This window comes from Carettochelys insculpta, chromosome 7 (assembly GCF_033958435.1).
Source record: "Carettochelys insculpta isolate YL-2023 chromosome 7, ASM3395843v1, whole genome shotgun sequence".
In the NCBI taxonomy this organism is placed as follows: Eukaryota; Metazoa; Chordata; order Testudines; family Carettochelyidae; genus Carettochelys; species Carettochelys insculpta.
The window spans coordinates 20,806,933-20,831,784 of record NC_134143.1 but is presented as its reverse complement, the minus strand read 5'-3'; the positions used below and the strand labels follow the sequence as shown (position 1 = coordinate 20,831,784).

Sequence of the window (24,852 nt, the reverse complement as noted above, 5' to 3'; positions counted from 1 at the left end):
GTAGACATAGCCTAAGGGTCTATACAGCAGTTATTTGAGAATAACAGCCGCTGCGCTGAAATAACTTTGTGAACATCTACACAGCAAAAGCCACTATTTTGAAATAATGTTTATAGAGCAGACAGCTAACTGCAAAAAACTGCAAAATCTCATTCTACAAGGAATAACACCTGTTCTGAAATATATATTTCGGAATAGGGGCTGTGTAGACAAGGAAGAGGGGCTATTTCAAAATAAGCTATAGTACTTTGAGGGGCTCTGTTGTGAGTGTACACTGAGCACTCTTTCGATACACATTTTGGCTGCGTTTACACTAGCAAGTTCTTTCTAAAAACTTGGGCCTTTTCCAAGAGAACCCACGGAGCACCTACAGACTTAATGTGCTCTGTCGATCTGAAATCAAAAGAACGCAGCGCTTTTTCTGGCAGCTCTCTTCCTGTCCCAGATGAGGAAGAGCACTTTTTTCCAAAAGATTCTTTCAGGGAAAAAACCATGTAGGTGTCCCAGTGGCCTTTATTTTGAAAGAGTAAGTGCCTAAATCTAGCTTGATCAAGGCAAAGGATTGTTGATTTGCAGCCTTGACTGTGCCGCCAATGTAACTGAAGCATGGTGCAACCTAAGACAATGTAAAGTAAATTTACATGCAATTTGAACAAAATATTGGGTGAGCAAGTAGGGAAAGATGTTCACTTATTCTTGAAGGGGGTGGTCATGGTGCTGGATTTTTCAGTCCGCAGCTTGTTCTTTCAAAAGAGCAGATGCTGTGTGGACATTCTCCATCAAAAGAGTGAATGGATCTTTCAATCCGCTTTTTTTGTGTGTGGATGTGATCTTTCGAAAGAAGCTTTTTCAGACGAGATCTTCCAGAAGAACTTCTTTCGAAAGATCGCTGTTGTGTAGATGCACTATTTCAAAATAAGCTATTCCAGAAAATCTTTTGGAAAATCTCTTCTGAAATAACGCTGCTATGTAGACATAGCCTAAATGTACTAGGGTAACTATATGGTAGCACAAGCAGCAACATGGGCTAGCCTCCTGACTACAAACCCACCTGGATACTGTGGGTACGTATTTCAAGGCCATGTTTACATGGGAAGCCTCTGTCAACAGATGTCACTGTTGGAAGAGATTTCCCAGCAGGACTTCTGTCGATAGATCATGTCTACACATAAAAGCAGATTGAAAGAGCAGTCTGCTCAGTCAACAGAGAGCAGCCAGAATGCCTGGTCCCCTCTTGGCAGAATGGCTGACTGGAAGCCCTGCAAAAAGGGCTGCCTGGTGAACTGGAAGCCCCATCTGTTAACAAAAGGGCCCTGAAGTGTCTACATGGCTGTTTTGTCGACAGAATACTGTTGACAAAGGCATTGTACCTAAGTGGAGAGAGGTATAATACTGCCATGGATGTGCCAGGTTTTGTCGACAAATTGTCAACAAAGACCATTTTGCATATAGATGCTCCACAGGTTTTTCGAACAAAAGCCCAGTTTTGCTGGGAAAAGCCATTCGTGTAGATGTGGCCAAAGTGAGTAGCCCATACTCCTTCTGCCATCTACTCTATTTTTAACTCTCTAGCTTGAAGAGAACTCTGTGAGAATGTCTGTGTGAGTTGGAAATCACACCTGTGACTCGAATATGGATGTCACCTTTGTGTGGCCTCGTCCACCTTTCCCCAGTTGTCAGCATGATTAGTGTTTATTGGTAATCATAAAGAGAAATTAACAACAATGCATTATAAAATTGCTAAAACTTAGTTTCCAATGGGCTCAAGATTTAAAAGCAAACAGACCTTTCCATGGAGTTTTTGGATCCTAGAATGAATACTGTACTAAGAAAAGAAATATGATGGGTGTCTCATCATGCTCCTGCATCTACTTGTTTGCCTGTCTCTACCTATTGTGTCTTGTTTTATACTTAAATTGTAAACTGTTTGGGGGCAGGGCATGTCTTTTTGTTTTGCATGTGTATGCTACCTAGCATGATAGGATCCAGGACTGTGGGCCAGTACCACAATGCAAATAATAATAATAATTAATTAATTAGCGGGCACCTGCCAACCCCCCCACCCGATCAAGCTCCCCTTCTCTACCACCTGTCAACTCTGCCATGAAGCCTCTATGAGCTCCATGCCAGTCCCAAACCTGGATGAAGGAGGAGGGTTGGTCAGATGTGTGTTGATGCGCTGACCATCAAACAATGATATGAATGAAATCTGATGCCAGTATAACTAAATGATAAAAGATGCTGGCTCGGATGTCGCCCAGATAAACAAAGTTCGTGATACCAATCAAGCGATTGGGGTTGGGTCGATAAATTGGCTACCAAAAGAAAATTACAACTAACACACATGTTATCCATTGCAACATGGAACGTCTGAACACTGTGGGCAACTGGAAAATTAGAGCTGCTTCGGAAGGAGATGGAGAAATACCAATGCGATATACTTGGACTGGCAGAGATGCAATGGACAGGATCAGGAGAGATATGTGGTTGTGAAGTCATTTGGTTAGGAAACGAAGCGTGAAGCAGGAGTTGGATTCTTTCTTAGCAAAACAGCTTGAAGAGCATTATTAGGATACAAACTGGTGAGTGCAAGAATGATGGTAGGGAGAGTCAAAGCAAAACCATCCAACATCTCAGTCATTTAGGTGTATGCACCCATGTCAGACAGTATGGAGGAAGAGATTGGGCAATTCTATAAAGACTTGACAAAGACAGTGGAGGAGATACCAAAGAAAGATGTGTTGATCATCGGAGGAGATTGGAATGTGAAGGTTGGAACAGATAACGAAGGCTGGGAGAGAATCATGGGAAAGTTTGGATATGGAGAAAGAAACGAACAAGGTGAGAAACTACTAGAACTTGCTCCAGAGTGTGAGATGGTGATCTGCAACACAAGTTTCCAACAAAAGGACTGTAGGAAGTGGACGTGGCGATGGAATGACGGGAAGTCCAAGCATATGATAGATATGATTTTGATAAGAAGAAGAAGATGGATAACATCAGTACAGCAGTGCCGAACTTTCCAAGGAGTGGATATAGACTCAGACCATAGTGTAGTGATTGTAAACATCAAGATAAAACTCAAAAGAAAATGTAAGACACAGTTTAAGAAAAGAAGAGATGTGGCGAGGTTATGTGAAGAAGAAACAGGGAATGCATACAGAACAGTGCTTGAAGAGAAGATTATCGCCATAGAGAAAGACCTAGATAAAAAAGTTGCAGGGATAGCTATCGCTATAGAAGAGGCAATTGAGCAGACTGTTCCAGAAGAAAAGATCAATAAGAAGTGGATTACCCAGGACACACTGAAGTTGGTTCAAGAGAAGAGCATTGAAGATCAGAAGAGATGTTTCTGAGATGGCAGAACAGCAATATAAGGTGAAATGCAATGAGGTAAGGAAAGCAGCCAGAAAGGATAAGGAGAAATGGTTACAGGAGCAATGTGAAGATATAGAGAGGTATTACAGCAAATGTAAGACCAAGGAGGTGTATAAGACAATGAAGAATATTAATAGGAAATGGCAACCGAAGCAGATGAGATGAGAACAAATCAGTGCTCATGAACAGAGAGAAGATTGTGCAGCGATGGACAAGATATTGCACCGATCTATACAAAGCACAGTTGGACCCGAGTGTCTCAGAGGGACTGATTGAAGATCTGAAAGAACATCAAGAGCAAGACTGATATTTCGAAGGAGGAAGTAGAAAAAGCAGTGAAACGGCTAAAGAACAACAAGAGCCCTGGAAATGATAAGATCACAGGTGAGATGATGAAATACGGTGTAGAAAGCATGATTCAAGAAATACACCGTGTAATATAGCATGGAAAGAAGGGAAGGCACTTAAGGAATTGACAAGATCTGTGCTAGTGACAGTACCCAAGAAAGGAGCTACATAGGAGTGCAAGAACTACAGAACGATTGCCCTAACGAGTCATCTAGGCAAGGTGCTGATGATGATACTGACTGAGAGACTAAGATCACAGATAGAAGAACATATAGCAGACAAGCAAGCAGGGCTCAGAAAAGATAGAAGTACCACACAGCAGATATTGGCACTAAGACTGATAGCAGAAAAAGCTCGACAAAAAACAAGAACGTATACACTTGCTTAGTCAATTTTCAAAAGGCATTTGACAATATAGATCAGAAAGTGACATGGGCAGTGTTGGAGTCATACAGAGTGGATCGCAGACTGATACAGTTGTTGAAGGATATCGGTGACAATGTGGAGGCAGTGGTGAGAACATGCAGGGAGTTGGGAAGTTGGCTTAAAACAAGTAGAGGTACGAGACAATGAGATCCAATACCGCCAAGTATCTTCATTGCATGTCTGGAGCGAGCAATGGACAAGATCAAGGAAGTGCTAGAAGGGATATCTGTGCATGGGAAAAGAATTAACAACTCGAGGTTTGCAAATGATATAGTTATCACTGAGGAAGATGAGGAGAAGCTAGCGAAAACAGTGCAGGTGTTAAATGAAGAAGGGAAGCGCTATGGACTGATTATGAACATTGGTAAAACAAAAACCATGGTATTTGGAGATAAGGAAATAGGAAGGAAGATCAGTGTCGATGGTATTGAACTAGAAAATATAGAGAAGTTCACACATCTGGGGAGCAACATAACATATGATCTTGACTGTAAGAAGGAAATAGTGACTAGAATAGCAAAAGCAAGAGCAAGTTTGAAGGCGATGGATACGATCTGGAAAAGCAAAGCAATTAGCTTAAGAATGAATGGATGTGAGACATGGGTGATAAGGAAAGATTCGAAGAGAAGAATATTGGCATTCGAAAGGAGTTGTTATAGAAAGATTCTGAGAATAGGATGGATGCAGATCACCTGTGAGGAATTATGTAGGAAGATACAGTCAAAAGAAAACCTGCTGCAGAAGATTATAAAATGGAAGCTACAACTATTTGGGCATATTTGCAGAATGAATGACAAACAAAAAATCAAGACCCTGGGATCTGGCATAATGGATGGTTCAACTAGAAGAGGCAGACCCCACAGAGAATGGATAGATTTGTGCGGAGTTAGTCTACAGAAACTAAGCCATTCCACACTGGACAGGGAAAGATGGAAGGAAATAGCGAGAGAGGCATCAGACACCAACGGGCGCTGACCCCACAGTTATTGATGATAATGATAATGAATAATTAGTGTCATACAAATGTTCAGCATCCATGTGGAGAAGTCAATTATGCAAGGGCACAGTTCTTACATAGTGTTGTCACAGACTATATCATATTTAGAAAGATTATGCTCAAGAGTATTGTCCAAAAGTTATCATGTACGCTAATGAGCGCAGTCTTATGCATATGTTTAACCTTGCCATAACAGCTTCTGGAAGGTGTTTCATGAAGTGAGATCAAAAAAGATGGATCCATGTGGATGGTGGACCAGATAGTCTACAAGATAACTGGAGGCCCTAGAGTCCTCCGTATCCAGAAACACTTAAAATTTTTGAAGGTCATGTACTTAATGATTATGTCTTTGACTATGTCTACACCACAGCGATCTGTCCACAGGAGTTATTGTCGGAAGATATCTTCTGACAAAACTTGTGTTAACAGATTAGAGTCACACATGAAACTGGATCAAAAAAGTGATCTGGTCTGTCAATAGAGTGGCTGGCCTGCCTGTCTGCTTTCTGGACAGGACGGCCAATGGGAGCACAGCAGATAGGGCTGCCCACTGACCCAGAAGTCCTGTCTGTTGACAGAGGGCCCCCCAGAGCATCCACATGGCTTTTTTGTTGGCAAATTCCGTCAAGAAAGGCATTCTGCCTTGTGGGAGAGAGGCAGAAGGCTCTTGACAAAAACTCTCTAGTGTAAGCACAGCTTTAATGTTTTTGCTATAAAATTGCCTGGTTTATCATCCAGGCAGAACAACATTTTACTCACCAAAATAGTATAATTAGTCTGAGCCATGATTGCATCTTTTAATCGTTGCATCTTCTCGGATTCCTGTTGGGAGAAGAGAAATATAAGTATTACTGAAAATCTCTCTGTGAAATAACTTCTACTGGCAATAAGACAACAACAAATAGTCAGGATACCCAATGCTTTCAGTTACCTCAAAATGCCTACTTTGTAGGCATTCTGAATGAATAGAATGCCACTGCATTTCAAAGTTATGCTCACTTGTATTTACTTATTTTACAATATACTTGTCACATAGGTCATAGGAACTAAACTAAAGCCATTGGAAGTCATGAAGAGACTGTCAGTTGACTTAACAGAGTCAACAGATACACAGCCAATATAATGCCTAACATATATATATTTTAATCATGCTCTTATCTGAGAGGCAGCAGTTGTCACTTAATAAATTAAAAGCAGAATGAACTCTGCCATTATGGCCGTGTCTACACTGGCACAAAACTTCAAAATAGCCATGCAAATGGCCACATCGAAGATTACTAATGAGGTGCTGAAATGCATGTTCAGTGCCTCATTAACATGCCGCCAGTGGTGGTTCTTCAAAATTGCCTTTTTTTGCTTCTGGGCGGCTCATCCAGATGGGCGTCTTTTTTGAAAGGACCCTGCCAACTTTGAAATCCCTTTATTCCTATCAGCTGCATTTGAGCACCTCGTTCGTAATCTTCCATTTGGCCATTTTGAAGTTTTGTGCCAGTGTAGACGTAGCCTATGTGTTTTGTATTAGTGAACAGAATCAGTTTAGTGAAATTAAAACATAATCAGTAGGGATCAGATGAACTTGTGAAGAAAATTCTCAGGAACTGTACACACGCTAAGTCAGTGTAGGTTACTGTGAACTGTCAGTAAACTTTGCAACAGTATGACTGATTAATTCCAGAAGGCACAATTATTGCATAGTTTAACCCAGCCTTGCAAAACCAGCATAGAAATTTACCAGACCAAGAAATCTACTGAGAGTACTTTATCATGACAACGATGTTAATGAAAAAAAGTATTGATGTTTTCTCAGCTCATCATGAAAATCACTTCCCTCAGTGAATGGGCAACTAGAATTTTCCAGGGCTGCTTAAACCTTTGCATTAACTTCACATTTCTGCTTACAGAATTGGGAATTTTCACTCCTGCTAAATAACAGTCTTTAGGTCATGGATTCATTCCTCAGGAGGCTGCTACTGTATATCAAACCAGATGTTGCAGATTAGGGAGATCTTGAAGCAACCAGAAGTTACTGCCTCATTTCGTGCAGATCTAAATAAACAAGGAAGCTTCAACTTGCATGGGCAATAAGTGATCTTTTGAATAAAGAATTCATTTCAGAAGTAATCCCAGTCTGCCCTCAGAGACCTTCCTGGGACAGAGTCTTTGAGACGAGAGCAAAGACTTTGGTCCTTCATATAGATTATATTATACAATGCAGTGTTTACATCTGATTTACAGTTTCTCAACCAGTCTCTACCATGTCAGACATTCCTTTCTATGAAGATAGTTTGAACTGTCACCAAAGATAGGAGTCCGAGTAAGACTGAGTACCTAGCACAGGTGTTATAGACAATGGATTAGCCACTATCATTCGAAAATTGCTCTCTCCGGTATCAGAAGCAAATTTTTTTTTATTTGATTTGGACTAATGGGTAATAGCAAAATACATTAGAAACTTCAACACACACACACGCCAAACAAACAAACAAGTTTTCTTTTCCAGTGATGGTAGGTAGGTCTCAAAAATTTGGGTAGTAGAAAATCTTCAATTAAGGGAATCCTATTTCTAATTTACTTTGTAAGTATATAATGTATTTGGGTCTAGACTGCAGAAGATTGGCCAAATCCAAACAAATATTGGTGTTCCAAAACTTATGGGAGAAATATCCACAATTCAGATGCCCTGGGCTTTTCCAAACATATATTCTAATAAAATATTCATGCTTTATAATCTCCAGGAAAAAAACATAATTCCATTGGGCAGAATTGCACAATGTTTACAGGATTCTTTAGACGTAAATAAAAACATCATTATCCTCCCTATTTATTATTGCCAAGGGGTGAGATAAAGATTTGAAAGACTGGTGTGCAGAAAATGAGGCACAGGCTGGCACAGGTGGTTCTAGAGAAACAAGGACTGTGTATCACATATGATATTCCCTTGCTCACTCAAATGATGCAATGCAGTTTGTGTACCTAGTTGTGATATTCTGTCTCAGAGCTGAGACAGTTAAGAACTGGGAAGATGAAGATTTGCAAATGCTGAGAGGACAAAGGGAGGTATAAGAGTTGCCAGCAAGGATTCAAACAGAAATCACATGAGAAATTAGGCAAGAGAACTTGGGTGGTAGGAGCTGATTGGGGCATCTGTCTTCTGTGGGAGACTGTGAAAGAATGAGAGCATGCAGTATTGTAGTGGCAAGGCACCATATGCTGTGCAGGCCAGATGTATGGAGGAGGGACTGTTTTGGGGAAGTACCTCGGGGTTTGCTTGCTTTGAACAAACTTTAATCTTCTCAGCTAAGCTGCATTTCTGAGAGTACCACTGGATCTCCAGAATGATTACCAGCAGGAAGAGGCTAGTTGTAGCATGACAGTGAGTCCTGTGGGAGGATGGCCAGATTGAGGAGAGCTCAGGCCAAAGTACAGTGATTACCATTAAAAAGTCATCATTGGCTTTGAGTTATTATACAGTTATGTCCTGTTCAGGAATCACCTCACCCATGCCTTCATTTTAACGGTGGAATTTTATCATGGAGTTTCTGAGAACGCTGTTCTGTGCAAGATGGGTTTGGACTGCACATGTTACAAAGGTAGAAGATCTTGCGGGGGAATGGAAACTAGGTCCTGCTTATACACCGCTCATGTAGCCTCTGGAAATTTGTGCACAAGTCTGCATTACACAAAGATTTCTTATCTCAAAATGCCTCATTGCATTGCAATGGTTCTGCTAAAGTTCTGAGAGATGCTGGGAAACAGCTACCCTCATTATCCTATGCCAGAAGAGGCTTTGTACATGTGTCCAAATTCCAGCAGGGTGACATACAGGCACCTACCAGAAAATTCCCCCACACGCATCCACCAGTGCAAATATTTATATACCTAGTAAGGGGGTAGAATGTGTTGGGGAGGAATCTACACTTGAGGCAGCTAAATAGTGAATTTTCAAAAGCTGTTTCTTTCATATGACTTCATGAAGTTTTAGCCTGACCAGGCATATTAGATAAATACTAACTATATTTGGCAGAAGTGTGGAGATAGAAACAAACAAAACGGCACTCATCGAGAGTGCAGCAATATGACCTTGAAGTTTCAAGTTCAGTGTGAAATTCTCCAAGGAGCAGAATTGGGCTCTGCAGGTGAGATTACGGAAAAATCTTTTAAGTGTAGACACCGATTCTGTTTCTCGTGGTGTAATTATCTGTAGCATGCTTTTGGGGGCTCAAATAATAAAACTAATCCTCATATTTCACATGAAACTCTGGTTGTCACAGAAATGAGTTCCTACCTCACTATAGTCTGAGGCCTACAATTCTGTCCCCCTTATCTATATTTTTATGGTATTATTTAATATGTAGTTGGTAGCAGCACACAGTTGATTCAGAAGCATGCTTTTTTGTTCTATTTTAAATAAAAGCAAAAGAGATTAACATACCGATAGAGACAACTTGTCATCAATCATTGATTTTACAAAAGCTAAAGCTTCTGGGGTTGCAGACCTAATATTGTCAACTCTTCCCTCTTCAAATCGGCGCATAGAAGCACTTTCATAGGTAGGAACAAGTCTCCTATGGCATCTGGGAGAATGAAATATAAAATGCAGAGAATAATTATTTCAGGGAATCATAAAGGCAAAAAGAAGAATGGGCTCAGTAGGTTTTATTTTTTACAAGGTTGATTTTATTTTTGTGTAGTATTTCATTTTAATGTTGTTAGAATTATATAGCAAATTGCCAAAAGATGAATACTAAGGCTTGGCCAATACAAACAGCTGTGTACAGTTGAATATATTTTATTTGTGGAGTGCCAGTAAAAAATTACTTGGTATGTGAAAACAAGGCTAATAAAACTAGAATTTATGGAACGGTCTCAAGGACTGTTTTATTAGGGCTACATGATAAAATAATTGTGTGATGAATCATTTACCTAAAAGATCGGAACTTCTTCTATTTAATACCAGAAAAAATGCATTTCATGTTTTGTGCGTGTATGTCACAGAAAACAAAGAGGGGCAATGACTGCCATTTCACATTTAAAGCCAAAGGTGAAAACCACGGTTACAAGCAGAACTGTATGTGGAAATTGGCACGTTACCACCTTTTCACAACCTTTCACCCACTGCTTTTATAATCCGTTATCTTACTGGTATCTCCACTGAATAATAACTTACAAATTACTTTGGCTTATCCCCACTGTGGTAGAACCAGGGGCTCTCATTGTAGCTCAGTTGTTCACCACAACCTGTGCAGCACAGTTGAAATCTGTAGTGTAGATGGGACCCCACCATGCTTTCCTAACCAGGCCATGGATAGCCTTTGTTCGCATAATTAGATTTCTGCTAACAAAGTGGGTGAAGCAAGCTTGGCATCTAGTCACACGCACAGTCACTCCAGGATTTAAGTTGATGTGATGAAGAAACATCACAAAATGGTCACTAACCTGGTACATTAATGGTCTTGACAGTCCAAGGCCTGAGAGCTTGTGACAATGGGACTGGCATGGTGATTAGTAGAGTATAGAGAGCAAGTAAGATCAGCTCATAGTGTCAAGCCCTGGGCTGCCCACTGAGCCTGGGGGGAAACCCAACTCCAGTTTATGCCACCTGTTCAGGAGGTAACAGCAGTAGGTAGGAGCTCCAACCCTACTTGCTGCTGAGATATCTTCAGAAGGCCTCTGTTTCCTGAGGATAGGCAATTGAGGGCATTATGGCAGGGTGTGCTGTATGCATCGTGGGTGTGTATCAAAGTGCTCTTCTAGCTTCACCCTCACCAACAGCAGCCATACACAGATAGGTGCTTACTACACAGTTGAGCTGCTTTTCACTAGAGATCCAGGGTTTTTCCTTTCCTTTGCCACTTCTGGCGCTGTGATTAGGCAATTCCCACCACATTCAAAGTCTGTCCTCCCAGCTGACCACACCCCCTGCTCTGCACAGTGAAAGTGAAGGGAGGTCGGTGCAGGACAGGCAGAGGAAAGGGTGGGAGAGGGGAAAGGGAAGTAGAGGAGGGGTGAGAGGGACAGAGAGTGTAAGGGGGGCTGTGAGTGGCAGAGAGGAGGTGACAATGAATGTGGGGTATGGGGTAAATTAGGAGAGGGAGTAGTAAAAATAAGACGGAAAGTTGAGGGAAGGAGAGGAGACTAGACTGTGCTCATGGGTTTTAACTACGGCTCAAAGTTAGTCACCGATTCCTTGCACTGAAAAATAAATTAGAAATGATGTTGGTGTGCACTGCGCAGACCCTCTGGACCTAAACCTCCTATCGGAGGGGCAGTGGTGCCTGTGTCTACTAAGGTATCGTTTGTGAATGTATTAGCAGCTGCAGCCTTACTTTGCCATTTTAGACAGGACGTACTCCATCCCCAGACATCCTGAATGCTGAAGAGGCTCCTGAGTCATGTGCTTGCTCATTTCAAGCTTTTGGGTGACGTGATTACATACCATTAGAGCAGCCCAGAAGTGGGTTTGTTCTTCTTCCAGTGCTTGCTCATATCAATTCCAATAATAGGGGTGTGCACCGCATGAACAGCTGTTGAAAAGTTTTACCCTAAAAGCTACGCATCAGGTCTGTTGTGGAAGCCCCTTGAGGGCTGCTGATGCAGCCCTCTGTGTATGACCCTGCCAACTGACTGTCCCTCTGCTCCTTCTTATCACCAGTGACTGTTATTGGGACTGTGACTTTTTGCATTGGAAGTGATGCATGTATCTAGTGTTTTTAGAACTGTTTGTATCTTTTGTCAATAGTTTATCGTTAGCAGTTAGTTAGTATTTTGTTAGTGGAGCAGAAGGTGAAGGGGTTTTCCCATTCTTGCCTTGTCCCCTTAGAGACCTGGGACATGCCCAAGTCCCAAGGCTTCAAATCTTACAGTTCCTGCTCGAAATCGATACCTATGAGCCTCCCCACAACTCATGTCTCCTGTGCCTGGTGAAAGCTCATAAGGCTGACAGTTGCAAGATCTCCGAGAACTTTAAACCCAGGAGCAGGACTTTTGCCTGTTGCAGCTTCTTATGGAACCTGCTCTTCACCCTCAGGGATAAAACTCAGCACCAAGTGCCTCAGCGTGTAGTGCGCTGCTTTCAGTCCCGCATTTGGTGATGAAGAGAGACCCATCCCAACACTGGCGTTCACTGAAGCTACAACATCTCAGCACCAGTTGCACTCCCTGGCAAAGTCTACTAAAGTGGCCAAATCTTCATCCTTGGCACCAGTGGCACCCCCAGCTTTGTCCCTGATGACTGCTCCAGAAGGTCCACTGGGGCCTCAGCGCTGAAGCACAGTGGTTCTGTATTCTTTTAGGGCCCCAAGACCTATACTCCTGAACTCTGTAAGGGTGATAAACTGTCTGCCCCCGCAGGACCCAGTGCCACCTGCCTTGTTGCCACCTATCACCAAGAAGGCCCTCTGGCTCTGACACTGCCCCTCTCTAGGGGTGCTCAGGAACCAGACCTGCCTTTGGTCTCCATTTAGTCCTTCCTGGATGAGGCAGTGGTGGGCCCTTCTGTCACAAGCCATCTGCTTGTAGACTACACAGCGCCACAAGACCTCATTTGCAAGGTGGCCATCAGCCTCAACCTACTGGTGGAGGAAATGGTTATGCAGAATGACCTTATGGTTGACATCCTAGCTCCAGGAAGCCCTTATGGTCTTTGGCCCAAACCATTTGGCAAACCCTGACCTCTTATTCCCACATGGCAAAAGGGGTGGAGCAGAAGTACTTTGTCCTGGTCGAGGGCTTTGAACACTTGTTCACCCATCCTCCACCATGCTTGCTTGTGGTGGAGGCAGTTTTTTATTCGAAGCCACACAAGACCTCACAGAAGCAAAAGCTGCACTCCCTCAGTGTCGGACGGGCCCTTGCCTTCTGCTCTGATTGAAGTAAACCCTTCTGCAAGTCTTCGCAGCTGTTTGTGGTGGTGTTTGACCACATGAAGGGGTGGCTAGTATCATCACAGCATATCTTATCCTTGATCATGGCATGTATTCAGACACTCTATGACTTAGCCAAGGTTCCCCCGTCACTTCTCACGACACGCTCCACACAGGCGCAGGTCTCTCTGGCTGTCTTCCTGGCTCATGTACCTCTCCAGCAGATCTGTAGAGCTGCAACATGGTTTTCCGTCCATACCTTCTTGTCTCATAACACCATCGTGCGTCAATCCAGAGACAATGCAGTGCACAGCACAGCAGTGCTCCAATCAGCAGCTTGCTGATTCTGATCCCTCTTCTGTGGCAGGGCTTGTGAATCACCTAATTGGAACTGATATGAGGAAACTCTTGAGGAAACTCACTTTTCATAACTTGTTCTTCGAGTTGTGTTGCTCATACCTGGTCCATGCCCACCCTTCTTCCCTCAGTCAGAGAACTGGTAAGAAAGAACTGAGGGGTGGTCAGGTTGGCAGGGTCATATATAGAGTGCTGCACCAGCTCCACTCCAGGGGGGTTCCACAACCAACCCAATGGATAGTCACTAGGGAAAAACTTCTGACAGCCATGCAAGTGGCGTGTGCACGCCTAATTGGAATAGATCTGAGCAATACATCTTGAAGGACAACAGTAACAAAAGGTGAGTAACCTTTTTTTCCATAACATTTTACATACTAAATCTCAGCTATAACTTGGATTATAATAGACAAGAGGCTGTAACCGTTCTCTGTTTGTTTTATCTGCAGATGATAATTTTCTCCTCTTCTGCTTTTTAAGCTATAGGTGCTGTAACTTTGAAGTAACTGGATGTTTTGATTACTTTTCTAGCTGATTTAAATAGTTTCATTACAATTGCAAAATAAACATGCAGGATGAGGGAGCGCTACATGACAGAACAAAGTGACTACTCTTATGGGTTTCCATTCTGTTTTTTAAGAACCCTATCCAACGGGCCTAGCTCTTTGATACCAGTGCGAGTTTGGCTGCAGGTCTGAGCCTTTGGTTTTACTGATTAATTGTAAATGTGTTCCTGTGATTAACATACCTGTAAAATGCCAGCTGAAGAGCTACTTGAATGTAGGCATCTGGGCTAGTCTTTTGTTTCTTGATAAACTCTTTTCCGTAGTGTTCAAATTTATAAGCAATAAAATCTAGATTGTTTGCTATCCTAGAAAACAAGCAAGGACGTTCGTTGTAGAGGAAAATGCAAGATTCCAACGTACGGTTGTAGTTCACAAGCAATATTTAGAAAACATTTTTCCCATGATACTGTTCACCACATAGCTCACTTAGAACCTGGTGTGCACATATTTTCAGCCTAATATCTGGGTACTTGGCAACCAGTAAATTATTCTCAACCAGCAATCTCTAATCATGCACTATTCAACATGCAACTTTAATCTTCAAACACTCATTTGTGCTCATTTGAATTGAACACTCCCCCACCCCCAGCGATTCTGCTCCTGAACATAAAACATGATCTTCTTTGTGCTAGATTATATACTAGTGAAGCACCATGGAACTCCATCCCAGATTTTATTATTAACTCGCACTTCAAACAAATAGCCAATTTTTTGGCGGGGGGTCTAATTATCTATTATTCCATTAGATAATCTGGAATGATCTAATGCCTCTTGTGTTAGATCTTAGATTTTAAACACTTTAAAAGGCTGTGTCTACACTACAATGATCCTTCAAAAGAAGTTCTTCCAGAAGATCTCTTCCGAAAAATCTTCTTTCACAAGAGTGCATCCACAAACAAAAAAGTGGATTGAAAGACTGACCCACTCTTTCGATAGGGAGCATCCACAAAGCCCGCACACTTTTGAAAGAATGGGCCCGGGATCGAAAAATCCAGCGCCATGAGGACTGCTCCTTCAAAAAAAGGGCCTGAAGAGCATCTACATATGCTTTATTTAAAAAAAAAAACAAAAAAAGGTGCTCTACCTGATCCAGGAGTGGAAGAAGACTTTCAGAAGAAGAGCCATGTTCTTCTGATTTTTGGATCAAAAGAGCATATTCTGTGTGTGTGGACACACTGCGTGTTCTTTCCAAAAAGGGCCTGATTTTCCCAAAAGAACTTGCTAGTGTAGATGCAGCCTTTGTTACCAGTGCTGCCTCAGCTAATGGAATTGCAAAACAAAGATTTTAAATTGGCCAGGTGTACATTGTCTAATTCTCATCAGAATATTAACATAATCATGAATCTCTTGATTTTTTTTGTCATTTAAAGTCAGCATTAAAAATTCCATGTATATCCACTGAGATCTGGAAAATCCAGCTCTGAAGAACTGGCCTTTGTAGTAACAGTGTAGATACAAGCAAATTGCTCGAATTCAAATTGTCTATGCAAACTAGTTGTTTTACCACTCATGTAAATACATTTCCCTTGTAGGCATAGGTATATTTTGATTAGATCAAACTATATACCTGTACAAACAGAGCCCACTGTTTGCATTTTATGTAAATAATGAATGCTGCATCAAATTTATTTCCAGTGGTACTTGTAGTTATCATGAGCTTCTTCTATATTTACGTGAAAGGAATGTAAAGACAGTGCAGTTCCTGAGTGCATTGTATTAACTGTACAGGCTTAATGGCCCAATTCTGTGAGGCACTGAGCACCTTCAGCTTTCATGGGAGTTGATGATCAGCACTGCTGGGTGGGATCAGGCTGTGTAATAAATTAGTTACTTGTCAGGTGGCTCCTAACTTGAAGCAGTTCAGAAAAGTCCAGGAATCTGTGGTACCTTTGAAGTTTCTCTGCGGATGATGCTAAGTGTCCCTGAATTTCTGGAGAACATTTCCACCTCAGTCGCCTTGGAGTGGGAAGCTCACTCACGGAATCAGCTCTGACTAATTTCTTACAGCTTTCTCTCCTGTAAACATGTCAGAAAATGTATTAGGGACATGGCAACAACCTATTTCTTATGAATGATGCTGGAGCAGTTTTCCTGGTAAATAATTGGTTTCTGATATGCTGAGGAAACCAGAGTGAACTCTGACACTACAGATGTTCTGTATTGCCGGGAAAAAAACACTAAGACAATGAACTTGATTCTGATGCCACTTATATCAGTGTAAAGCAGGAGTAACTCCAAAGAACCAATCCATCCGAGTTGTCTTTTAAACCCAGGGTTTTTATTTGGATCTGTTTCTGCTTGTTGGGGCAAAGCCTAGTCCCTCTGAAGTCAAAGGTGAAACTCCTACTGATATGAAGACAAGAAGGATTTCGTCCATTCAGCTAAAATGGAGGAAAATGAAAATCCTACATTGGGTCAGTGCTTTCTAATGTGCAAACTGCAATTCCAGTTATAAAGAACCAGAGTCAAGAGTGTGAAGATGATGTGTTAGAGAAAAAAGTGGCTTCACTGTGACTCGAAGAGGAGCTAAAGACATGAGCAAATTTCACTCTGAAAGAAGAGGATCCTGGTATATTTAGAACAGATATCACATTTCTTTTGTTTTGTTTTGTTTTGTTTTTGTTTTCAGGCACGTTCATTTCTTTTACCACTTAGGAGGCTCACTGAGCACATTTGAGCAGAAAAATACCTGGATGCTGTCCTGTTATATTAATAATGAAAGGGGACTCACATGTGCTTGAGCAAATGTTCAGTGCACTGTACCAGGACGATGCCATCAAAAGGGGAGTGTTCACACACAGTGCCACAAACTCCATCTCTTCCCACAACAAACTAGCAAGAGAAATACCATAACATAAATAATAAGCATAGGAGCATGTATTGAATGCACTGTGCTTTGCATAAAAATCAGTAAATAGGTTTATGACAGCAACATAACAGGAGAACATTTTTCTCTGCTGTGTTGTTTGTGCACATCTAAAGCCTGCTCCGTCCAAAGGTCCACTAAGACCAGAGTAGGGAGAGCTTTAAGGTTAAAGTGAAAAGTTTAAAGTGAAAGAGTTTGAAGAAAGAGAAAAAAATCAGTTTTAGTTATTTAGGTTAAAGTGAAAGAGAAAGAAGAGGAAACAGCTGCTGTCATCAATTTTTCTTGTTCTAGATTTTCTAATACAACCTTTTTTTTTCTTTTTAGTCTGAGGGCTTGTCTATACTGTGAAGAAGTTTGACCCGTTCAGGGTCCATCTTCAGGGATTCAATTTCACACACTCAGTAGAGATGTGTGACATTGAACTATATGGAGATGGCAGTGGACACCAGTACTCCTTATTATCGCGAGGAGTAAGGGAGGTCAACGGGAGACTTTCTCCCATTGACCTCCCTTTGTGCAGACAACCAGATAAGTCCGATTGCAGATAAGTCGATTCAAGCTAGCAATTGCCATAGTGAGAATTGCGTATCTCCAATCTACTTACCTGCCTAGTTTAGACCGAGCTTTAGAGATACAGTATGTCTGAAATGTAGAGGAGATGGATCTCGTCTCAGCTGCTGAGTAGTGAGTAGCTATGTAAGTGTTACAAAAGACACACCATACATTGCAACACCTCTTATTCTACAAGTAGGTCTTGCTTCCCCGGTGTGCTGTCACACATGAGTAGGAAGCTATTCTGGTCTCAGTGTCAGACTTTCCCAGCCTCTTGTTTAACATGCTGCTATAATGCCACCCCCAGCCCCCTTTATTCTGCTGATTCCCAGACTGACTATCCTGCCTTCTCTGGTGGCCTATGCCTGACACTCCAAAGAAAATGAAAGCCTTCTGTGATCCCACTATGACATCCAGGCAGGTAACAATCAGACCCCTGGGGTAGTCAGCCCTGAAACGTGAGACTTGAGTAAGCCATCTTTACTGTGTATCAGAGCAATTACATGTCAAAGTACAGTAAGACTTTACCTGCATGGGTTTGTCATACCAGCGATTGGCACCATTTTTATCATAGCCTCCCCCATGCAGAAGCTGCAAAGCCATATTTGTATCACTGAGTTCCATCCCACTTGGGCTGTCCAGACACACCAGGCATATACATCGTTCAATCATATCCAGGGAGTCTCGGTTAGTAGAGTCTGTGGATAAAACATTAACACTTTGACAACTGTATCTTATTTGCACTACAGTCATACTTAGAGGGCCCCACAGAATGAAGTGAATAGTAACAGAGATAGCCGTGTTAGTCTCTATTCTATCGAAACAAAAAAGCAGTCCAGTAGCACTTTAAAGACTAACAAAATAATGTATTAGGTGATGAGCTTTTGTGGGACAGACCCACTTCCTCAGGTCTATAGCCATACCAGAACAAACTCAATATATAAAGCTCAGGGGTTCAAAAAATTATCAAGGTTGACAAATCAGAAAAATTATTATCAAGGGTGCTTAAATTCACCAATTCAGTAGTTAGGTTTTTTAATTCAGATATTAATCTTGATGTCCCTTCAATTCTATTTCTTTTTTTTTTCTTGTGACATCAGTACAGTTGTGGATCTCCACCCACTAATGGCAAGAAAACTGCTAGGTGTCCAAATTCAATCCTCAAGCATATTTTAATGCTATTATATTCCAACATCTGCTATGACTTATCTGGGGAAAGGGCATTTCCTGAAAGACAAACTATCAACACTCTTATGCTGTTGGAGTTTTTGTTTTCAGAACATTGAGATCTATGAGACTAACAGAATCACAGAATTAGTTTTGGTACAGAAAACTTTTCATGTCAATATTACTGGTATGAATGTGATGAAATATTATGGATTTGAGAAAATTAATGGCACATCTTATGTTGTCTCTGATCTGTTGACTTCAGTTTCCAGTGAATCTGGTATCCTTTGTAAATGCAGACATACTATTTTTCTTATTAGAAGAATGCTCTGATAAAAAATAATTTAAGCTATTTGCTGTGAGCAAGGAGCAAGAAGAAAATAGAAAATGTGCAATTATACCCCTTGAAAACATGCAGAAGTAAAATGTGTATCTTTCTAGTACAGACTGAAATGTACGACAAGCAGAAATTAAAGGAACAGACTATGTGCAAAAAAGAATAAAAAGTGGCTTTAAAGGAACTATGGAAAACAGGAAAAAGTAGCAATGCTTTAAAGAAAGTGTTCTTTTGCTGAGAGTTCATACAAAAATGGCCACTATATTATTTTATGCAAACGTGTACCCTTTGGTGTTGTGATATTTTGATAAGGGCCCAAACAGAAGCATAGAGAAGCAAATGGGAATCTTTCTGTTGATTTTTTTTTTCAATGGGCTTGTATCAGGGCCATGGGCGATGGGTATAAGAGGCAAGGGCAATATCTCTTGTGGGCAGTATTCCATTAATTTGTTTCATCCATGGGCAGAATAAATGTTGTTCTGTGCACCAATGCATGTGCAGATGTACACCACCAATAGGAAGAATGCTGCCAGCTGTGGGTGGCTGTAGATGCTCTGCTAATGAGCTGAACAGCATCTGAATCTCTTCCGGGTGGCCACCCAAGTGGTTAGCTTAAACGGAATACTGCCCAAGGGACTTAGTGCTCAACCACTCTAACGTCTCCTGAATGGTCCCGCAGCAGATTGTTGTGTCTTGTTTACTGATGATTCTGGAGTGGGTCTGTTAGTTTAAACGTGAGAAGCCTGCCAGCTTGCCAGACCTATGAGCTTAACACTGACCTTGTGAGTGAGCCATTAAGTGGTCATGAAACCATTTCACAGGCATACGCCAACCCTATTTAATAACACAAAAAAATGTGCATTATTGGGTCTACTGGACCTTAGTTTAAAATTTGCTTTAAATAGTTCAATAGCTTGCGGTTGAAGATTATAAAATCATATCTCTAAAAATACATGTATAGATATTTAGATGCACAGTCTGAGTTGTCAGTTTTAGCCTTAAGTACTTGGCTCTTCAGACAGTTTTAAAATAAGTTCTTCAAAAGCCCACCTTTATCTAAAATAGACATTTTAATTTTAATTAATGTAGCACAAAATCTTGCTTCTAAACTCTTCCTTTCCTTTCTATCCATTCCTACTCTTCTTTCATGCCCCTGCTGAAAAGAGGCTTCAAGTGTCAACACTCCTTTTCTTCCAGACAGCTGGACAAATGAGTTTCCCTTTTAGTGCTGACTGTTTGATGAACTAGGTTTAAGAGAGCCCTCCACCAAAACCATCACCTTAATAAGATATAAAGTCCTATGATATGCCAAAAGTATTTGGAAACATTTCTCATAAACATATTGTGAAATTTCATAAACATGTCTTGTTATGAAAATCACACAAAATAAATGTGTTCCCTTTTTCTTAAAGCAATGAACATTGTTATGAACACGAGAAACTGCTCTGACTGATTAATTTAAAATAACTGTTTCAGTGCCTTAAATATGTATCAATCTAGACTGATTATGAAGACTTGAGAATATTTAAAATAAAAAATTATCTTGGAAATACTGATGAAGAAAAGGTAAAACAGAGAAGAGCTGCAGCATGAATACCATAATATTTAATGTTTTCAGAAGAGCAACTGACTTGCCCTTATTACGACAAAGTTTTTGCAAATAAGTCTCCGACAATCTTCGGGGTATATCAGAACACCAGTCATTTACATCTCCCCACCCACCAAATTTAGTGCTTTTAATTAAGTACCTTCTGCATGTCCAGTCTTCACTATCGGGCGTACAGGGGAAAACATGCTCCATTTTATTCAGAAAGAAACTTTAGAAGAGTGGTATTTTTCCAAATGTCATTTGCTACATTTGCATTCAGGGCTTTGGCTAGAATGGGGGGAGCAGAGAGGAGAGGGAGACAGTGAAGAGGGGGTGAAGGGGCAGGGGTGGAATATGGGCTGGCCACAGGCAAGGGAGCTTGACTCTCCAATTAGCAGCTTTAACCATCATCCATGATCAGGTCCCTAATTACTGTTTTTACCATCTAAAAAATGTTGAGCACCATGGTGAACGTGTGTCTCAGCAGAGGGGCTCTTTTCATTCAGTCTGAAATGATGCCTGCACTTTGTGTTTAGACAGCTGACACAGGTTACAACTGGTTAAAAAGGAATTAATGTTTATTTCATCATGGCTGTGTCTACATGTGCCACTTCTTCTGGAAGTGGCACACTAATGAGCTATCCAGAAAATGCCTCATTAGCATATCGGCCTGCAGTTTGGAGTCCGGCCTCTGAAGTACACATGCAGACGCACGGCCCACAGGGATCTTCCGGAAGGAAACCCTCCTTCTGGAAGCCCCTTCTTCTCCCAAAATTTTGTGACCATTTTGTTTCAGGAAGAAGGGGTCTTTTGAAGACAAGGTTTATTTTTGAAAGAGCCCCGTCTATGCTGCTTTCTTTCTTTAGAAAGAATCTCTTTCGAAAAGAGATTATGCAAATGAAGCACAAGTTATGTAAATCAGTGCCTCATTTGTATTTTCTATTTCCCTCATTTGCATTGCTCTTTCGAAAGAGGAATGCAAGTGTAGACACAGCACCTGGTAATAGGGGCTTTTTCAAAATAAACTATTCCAGAATAGCTTATTTTGAAATAAAGCTGCTGTGCAGACACAGTATGTCAGATTAGAGCCCCTGAAAGCAGTGCTTCCAGGGGCTGTGATCTGACATAGGCTTTATTGTGTGTGAATATACTGTTTTGGAATGAGCATTGCTTATTTTGGGGCTTCCCTGTAGTGTATACATGTTCTTCTTGAAATGCTTATTTTGGGATAATAACTCTAGGATAAAATGTTCCAGAATAACTCTGTAGAGTAGACATATCCCATAGTATTTACTGAATTTCCTGCACATAGAATGGGAATACCACAAATGCTTTGGTAAACTTAACTAGGAAAGCCTTTTTTTCCTTGGTGAAACTCACGATAGTCTTTAATTCAAAATAATTGGTAGATAATTATCAATTCAATAGGGACAAATAAAAGAGATTGGCTTAGCACTGTGGAACCAAATGTTCATATCTATGACATGCCCTAGTACGTACATGATATTTTCCTCTGCAAAAATCTGTTTGTCTTGGTTCTCACATGACCTTTCCTTTGCCTCCACATAGAGAGACTCCAATCTCTCACCTGAACAAGTAGGTGTCAATACTCGAAAAATGTTTGCATGCATAAAGTTGCACACACCAAAACACTCTGCTGTGACGAATGTTAGCATGAAACTTCTAAGGTCTGAAGCCTTCTTTCAGATCGTGGCCTTTAAATAACTCTTCTCCCTCTTGGTACCTTATTTATCATTTTAGGAGGCCCCTCCAATAAAAAAAGATTAAAAAAAATCTGCCAGGGATGGTGCTTGGCCCTGCCAAGAGGGCGGGGGACTGGACTCAATGACCTCCCGAGGTTCCTTCCAGTTCTATGAGATGTGTATCTCTTTCTTTGCTGGTATCTAGACCAGAGAATTCTCTCAGAAATTCCCTGGAGTTTCTGCGTTTACATAAGGATTATTTACAAATCCCATCAGGAAAACTTTTGTTGTCTGCTCAGGAGTTTGGAGAAATGGTGCTCAGACAGTGAAGGGGTGATGCAATTTAGACAGTGAAATACTTAGAAGTACTGGGCCACTGAATAAGCAATGTTAATCCACTAAAAAGGACAATCAAAGTATCCAAGGATCAAATCAGTGCCAAGATCATGAGCTCTTGGGACATGCCAGCAAGCTGCACATTGCCAACCCAGTAGACTTTTCAGAGGATGTCATTCCTAAATGCAAGTGAATTTTGGTGCAACAGAATGGTGTCAGATTGGCACTTCCTGGATACATGCATTCTCTGTCCACAGAACAGAAGCCACTGCTGTAACAGAGGGCAGACGGCATGGTGTTGCAGAGTCAATCCTCTTACAGAGGCAATGTTCCTGGGGATCCTGAGTGGCTGAAAACACAATGAGCCAGACCCTTAGCTGATTAAAATTGGCCAAATTTCCTTTGAAGTCAATGGAATTACACTGATCACACCAGTTGACAATCAGGTTGAACATGAAGAAATCACGACAAGAAATGAGGTCGGTATTTCTTCAATAATGTTGATTTTAAGAAAGGTAGGGAATTTTCCAATCTATAATTAACACAGTAATTTCTGGGCAGAAGGTCTCCAGAAACTCCTCATTTCCATACTGTGCATTGTTATAGAAAAGAATTTTCCCACAGAATTTTCATGTTTCTTTGTAATGAGGGCTGAGGGTGGATGGACTGTGTGAATAGCTGTTATCAGGAATTTGAAGAGGGTAATGGGTATTCTGTTCTGGGGATATATTTTGAAATGACAAGCTGTTCGGTAAACACTAGTGCATTTTTCAAATAAAAGTAATATTCTTCTTGGTATCTCTGATCCAAAAATAAAGGGTTGATTTATCATTTTTCAGAGGGAAAGATGAACACCAATGTTGTCCAGAGAGAAAGATAAATAGGAAAGTTTTCTTACTTTGTTTATCTGACCATTGTGTGAAACTAGACTATCCAACACTTGCCAAAGTCTAAGGATACATTGTATTCATCATCAAAGTTTGACCATGAAAAACTAGACAAGTAAACTTTGATGGAATGTTCCAAATGTATCAGATGAAAGACCAACCATGGGATGAAATCCGTCTACATGGCATAGTCCTTGGAGTTACACAGCTGACAGTTCACAAAAAATACTTTCTGCCCCACTGTGTGTTTTTAATTTTTACATCTGAGTGCTTACAAGCATTGTTTCCTCATTCTGGAGGAATTCAACAGTAGAGTTTAGATTTGTAGCCATCTCTTAGGGCAGGTCTACACTAGACCTTAAAGTCAATCGTAGATATGCAGTTCCAGCTACGCAATTGCTAGGTATGAAATTCCAGCTATGCAATTGCTGTAGCTGGAATTGCATATCTACCATTGACTTATCTGGCTGTCAGCATTGAGAGAGGTCAACAGGAGAAACTCTCCAGCTGAGCTTCCTTACTCTTCGTGAGAATGAGGACTACAGGAGTCGACTGTCGACTCCTGATAGTTCAGTTTTGCATGTGCCCATTAGGCATGCAAAATCGAACCCTGGAATATCAACCCTGACTGGGTCAATTTCCCTGGTAATGTAGATGTACCCTTAACGGTAAGGATCACCACCCATAAAGGTCAAGCAATGATGAAGAAGATGGAGAAGAGATGGTTGGGGTTGCCAGTGCTAACCTTTCATGAGGATTGTCCTGGTTTGGGCCCATTCGGTTCTTCCATCAGTTGTCAATAGACCAATTGGAGGCAGCCTCTCTTCTTCATTCTCTGCCATTTTAACTATCTTTCTTAACTGAGTGAACAGATCTCCTTCACTGAGACGGCGGAAATTAATGACAACATCCAAAACAAAGAACTGTGGGGAAATGATAAAAATCAGAAGGGTTGTAGCTGGATTATACTGAGATCTGCGGGAAAATATCTCTTAGAAGACATTTAAGGGTAAATTACCGCAAAATAATAGCACAGAACACTGAGAGCCAGTTCTGGTGGTTGTAAACAAACTTTATGGGACCCTGGGAAACTTGGCCACACCCATGAAAAGTGGTCTTCTGGCTAACTAAAATCATGCCAGATTATGGAATTTGCCGGACGAGAGAATTCTGGATTAGAAAAGCTCAGCCTGGGGCCTGATGCCGTGCTCTCAGCCATTTGGGTTTGATAACAGTATACTCTTCTGAGTTGAATAGATCCTGATTCTCAATGGAGTGAGAGCAGAATAAGGGTTACATTATTTGAATAAGATTATAAACAGAGGAGGAATTAAAACCAGGAAGCAAGTTAGTAATTTCCCTGATTCCAGATTGTTTAAAAACAGCACAGGGATACACATTACTGTTACCTGTAGAACCCACAGAGCTTTTTTATAGCTCTTATGTGCTGATCTATGCTACTTGTTCTCTTAAGTTTTGCCAGCA

At 41.1% G+C, this 24,852-nt stretch overlaps 1 protein-coding gene across 1 annotated transcript in view; it reads right to left on the bottom strand.

The window, feature by feature from the left end:
• The window catches only part of CHAT (choline O-acetyltransferase), a 48,332-nt gene that overhangs the window by 8,134 nt on the left and 15,346 nt on the right, over positions 1–24,852 (bottom strand). Inside the window, exons 6-12 of the mRNA XM_074999541.1 lie at positions 24,113–24,290; positions 17,878–18,047; positions 16,663–16,763; positions 15,819–15,947; positions 14,114–14,236; positions 9,582–9,723; positions 5,909–5,971 (exon numbers count right to left, since the gene is read on the bottom strand). Of these exons, the coding sequence (XP_074855642.1) occupies positions 5,909–5,971; positions 9,582–9,723; positions 14,114–14,236; positions 15,819–15,947; positions 16,663–16,763; positions 17,878–18,047; positions 24,113–24,290 (906 nt within the window). The remainder of the gene's footprint in view (positions 1–5,908; positions 5,972–9,581; positions 9,724–14,113; positions 14,237–15,818; positions 15,948–16,662; positions 16,764–17,877; positions 18,048–24,112; positions 24,291–24,852) is intronic.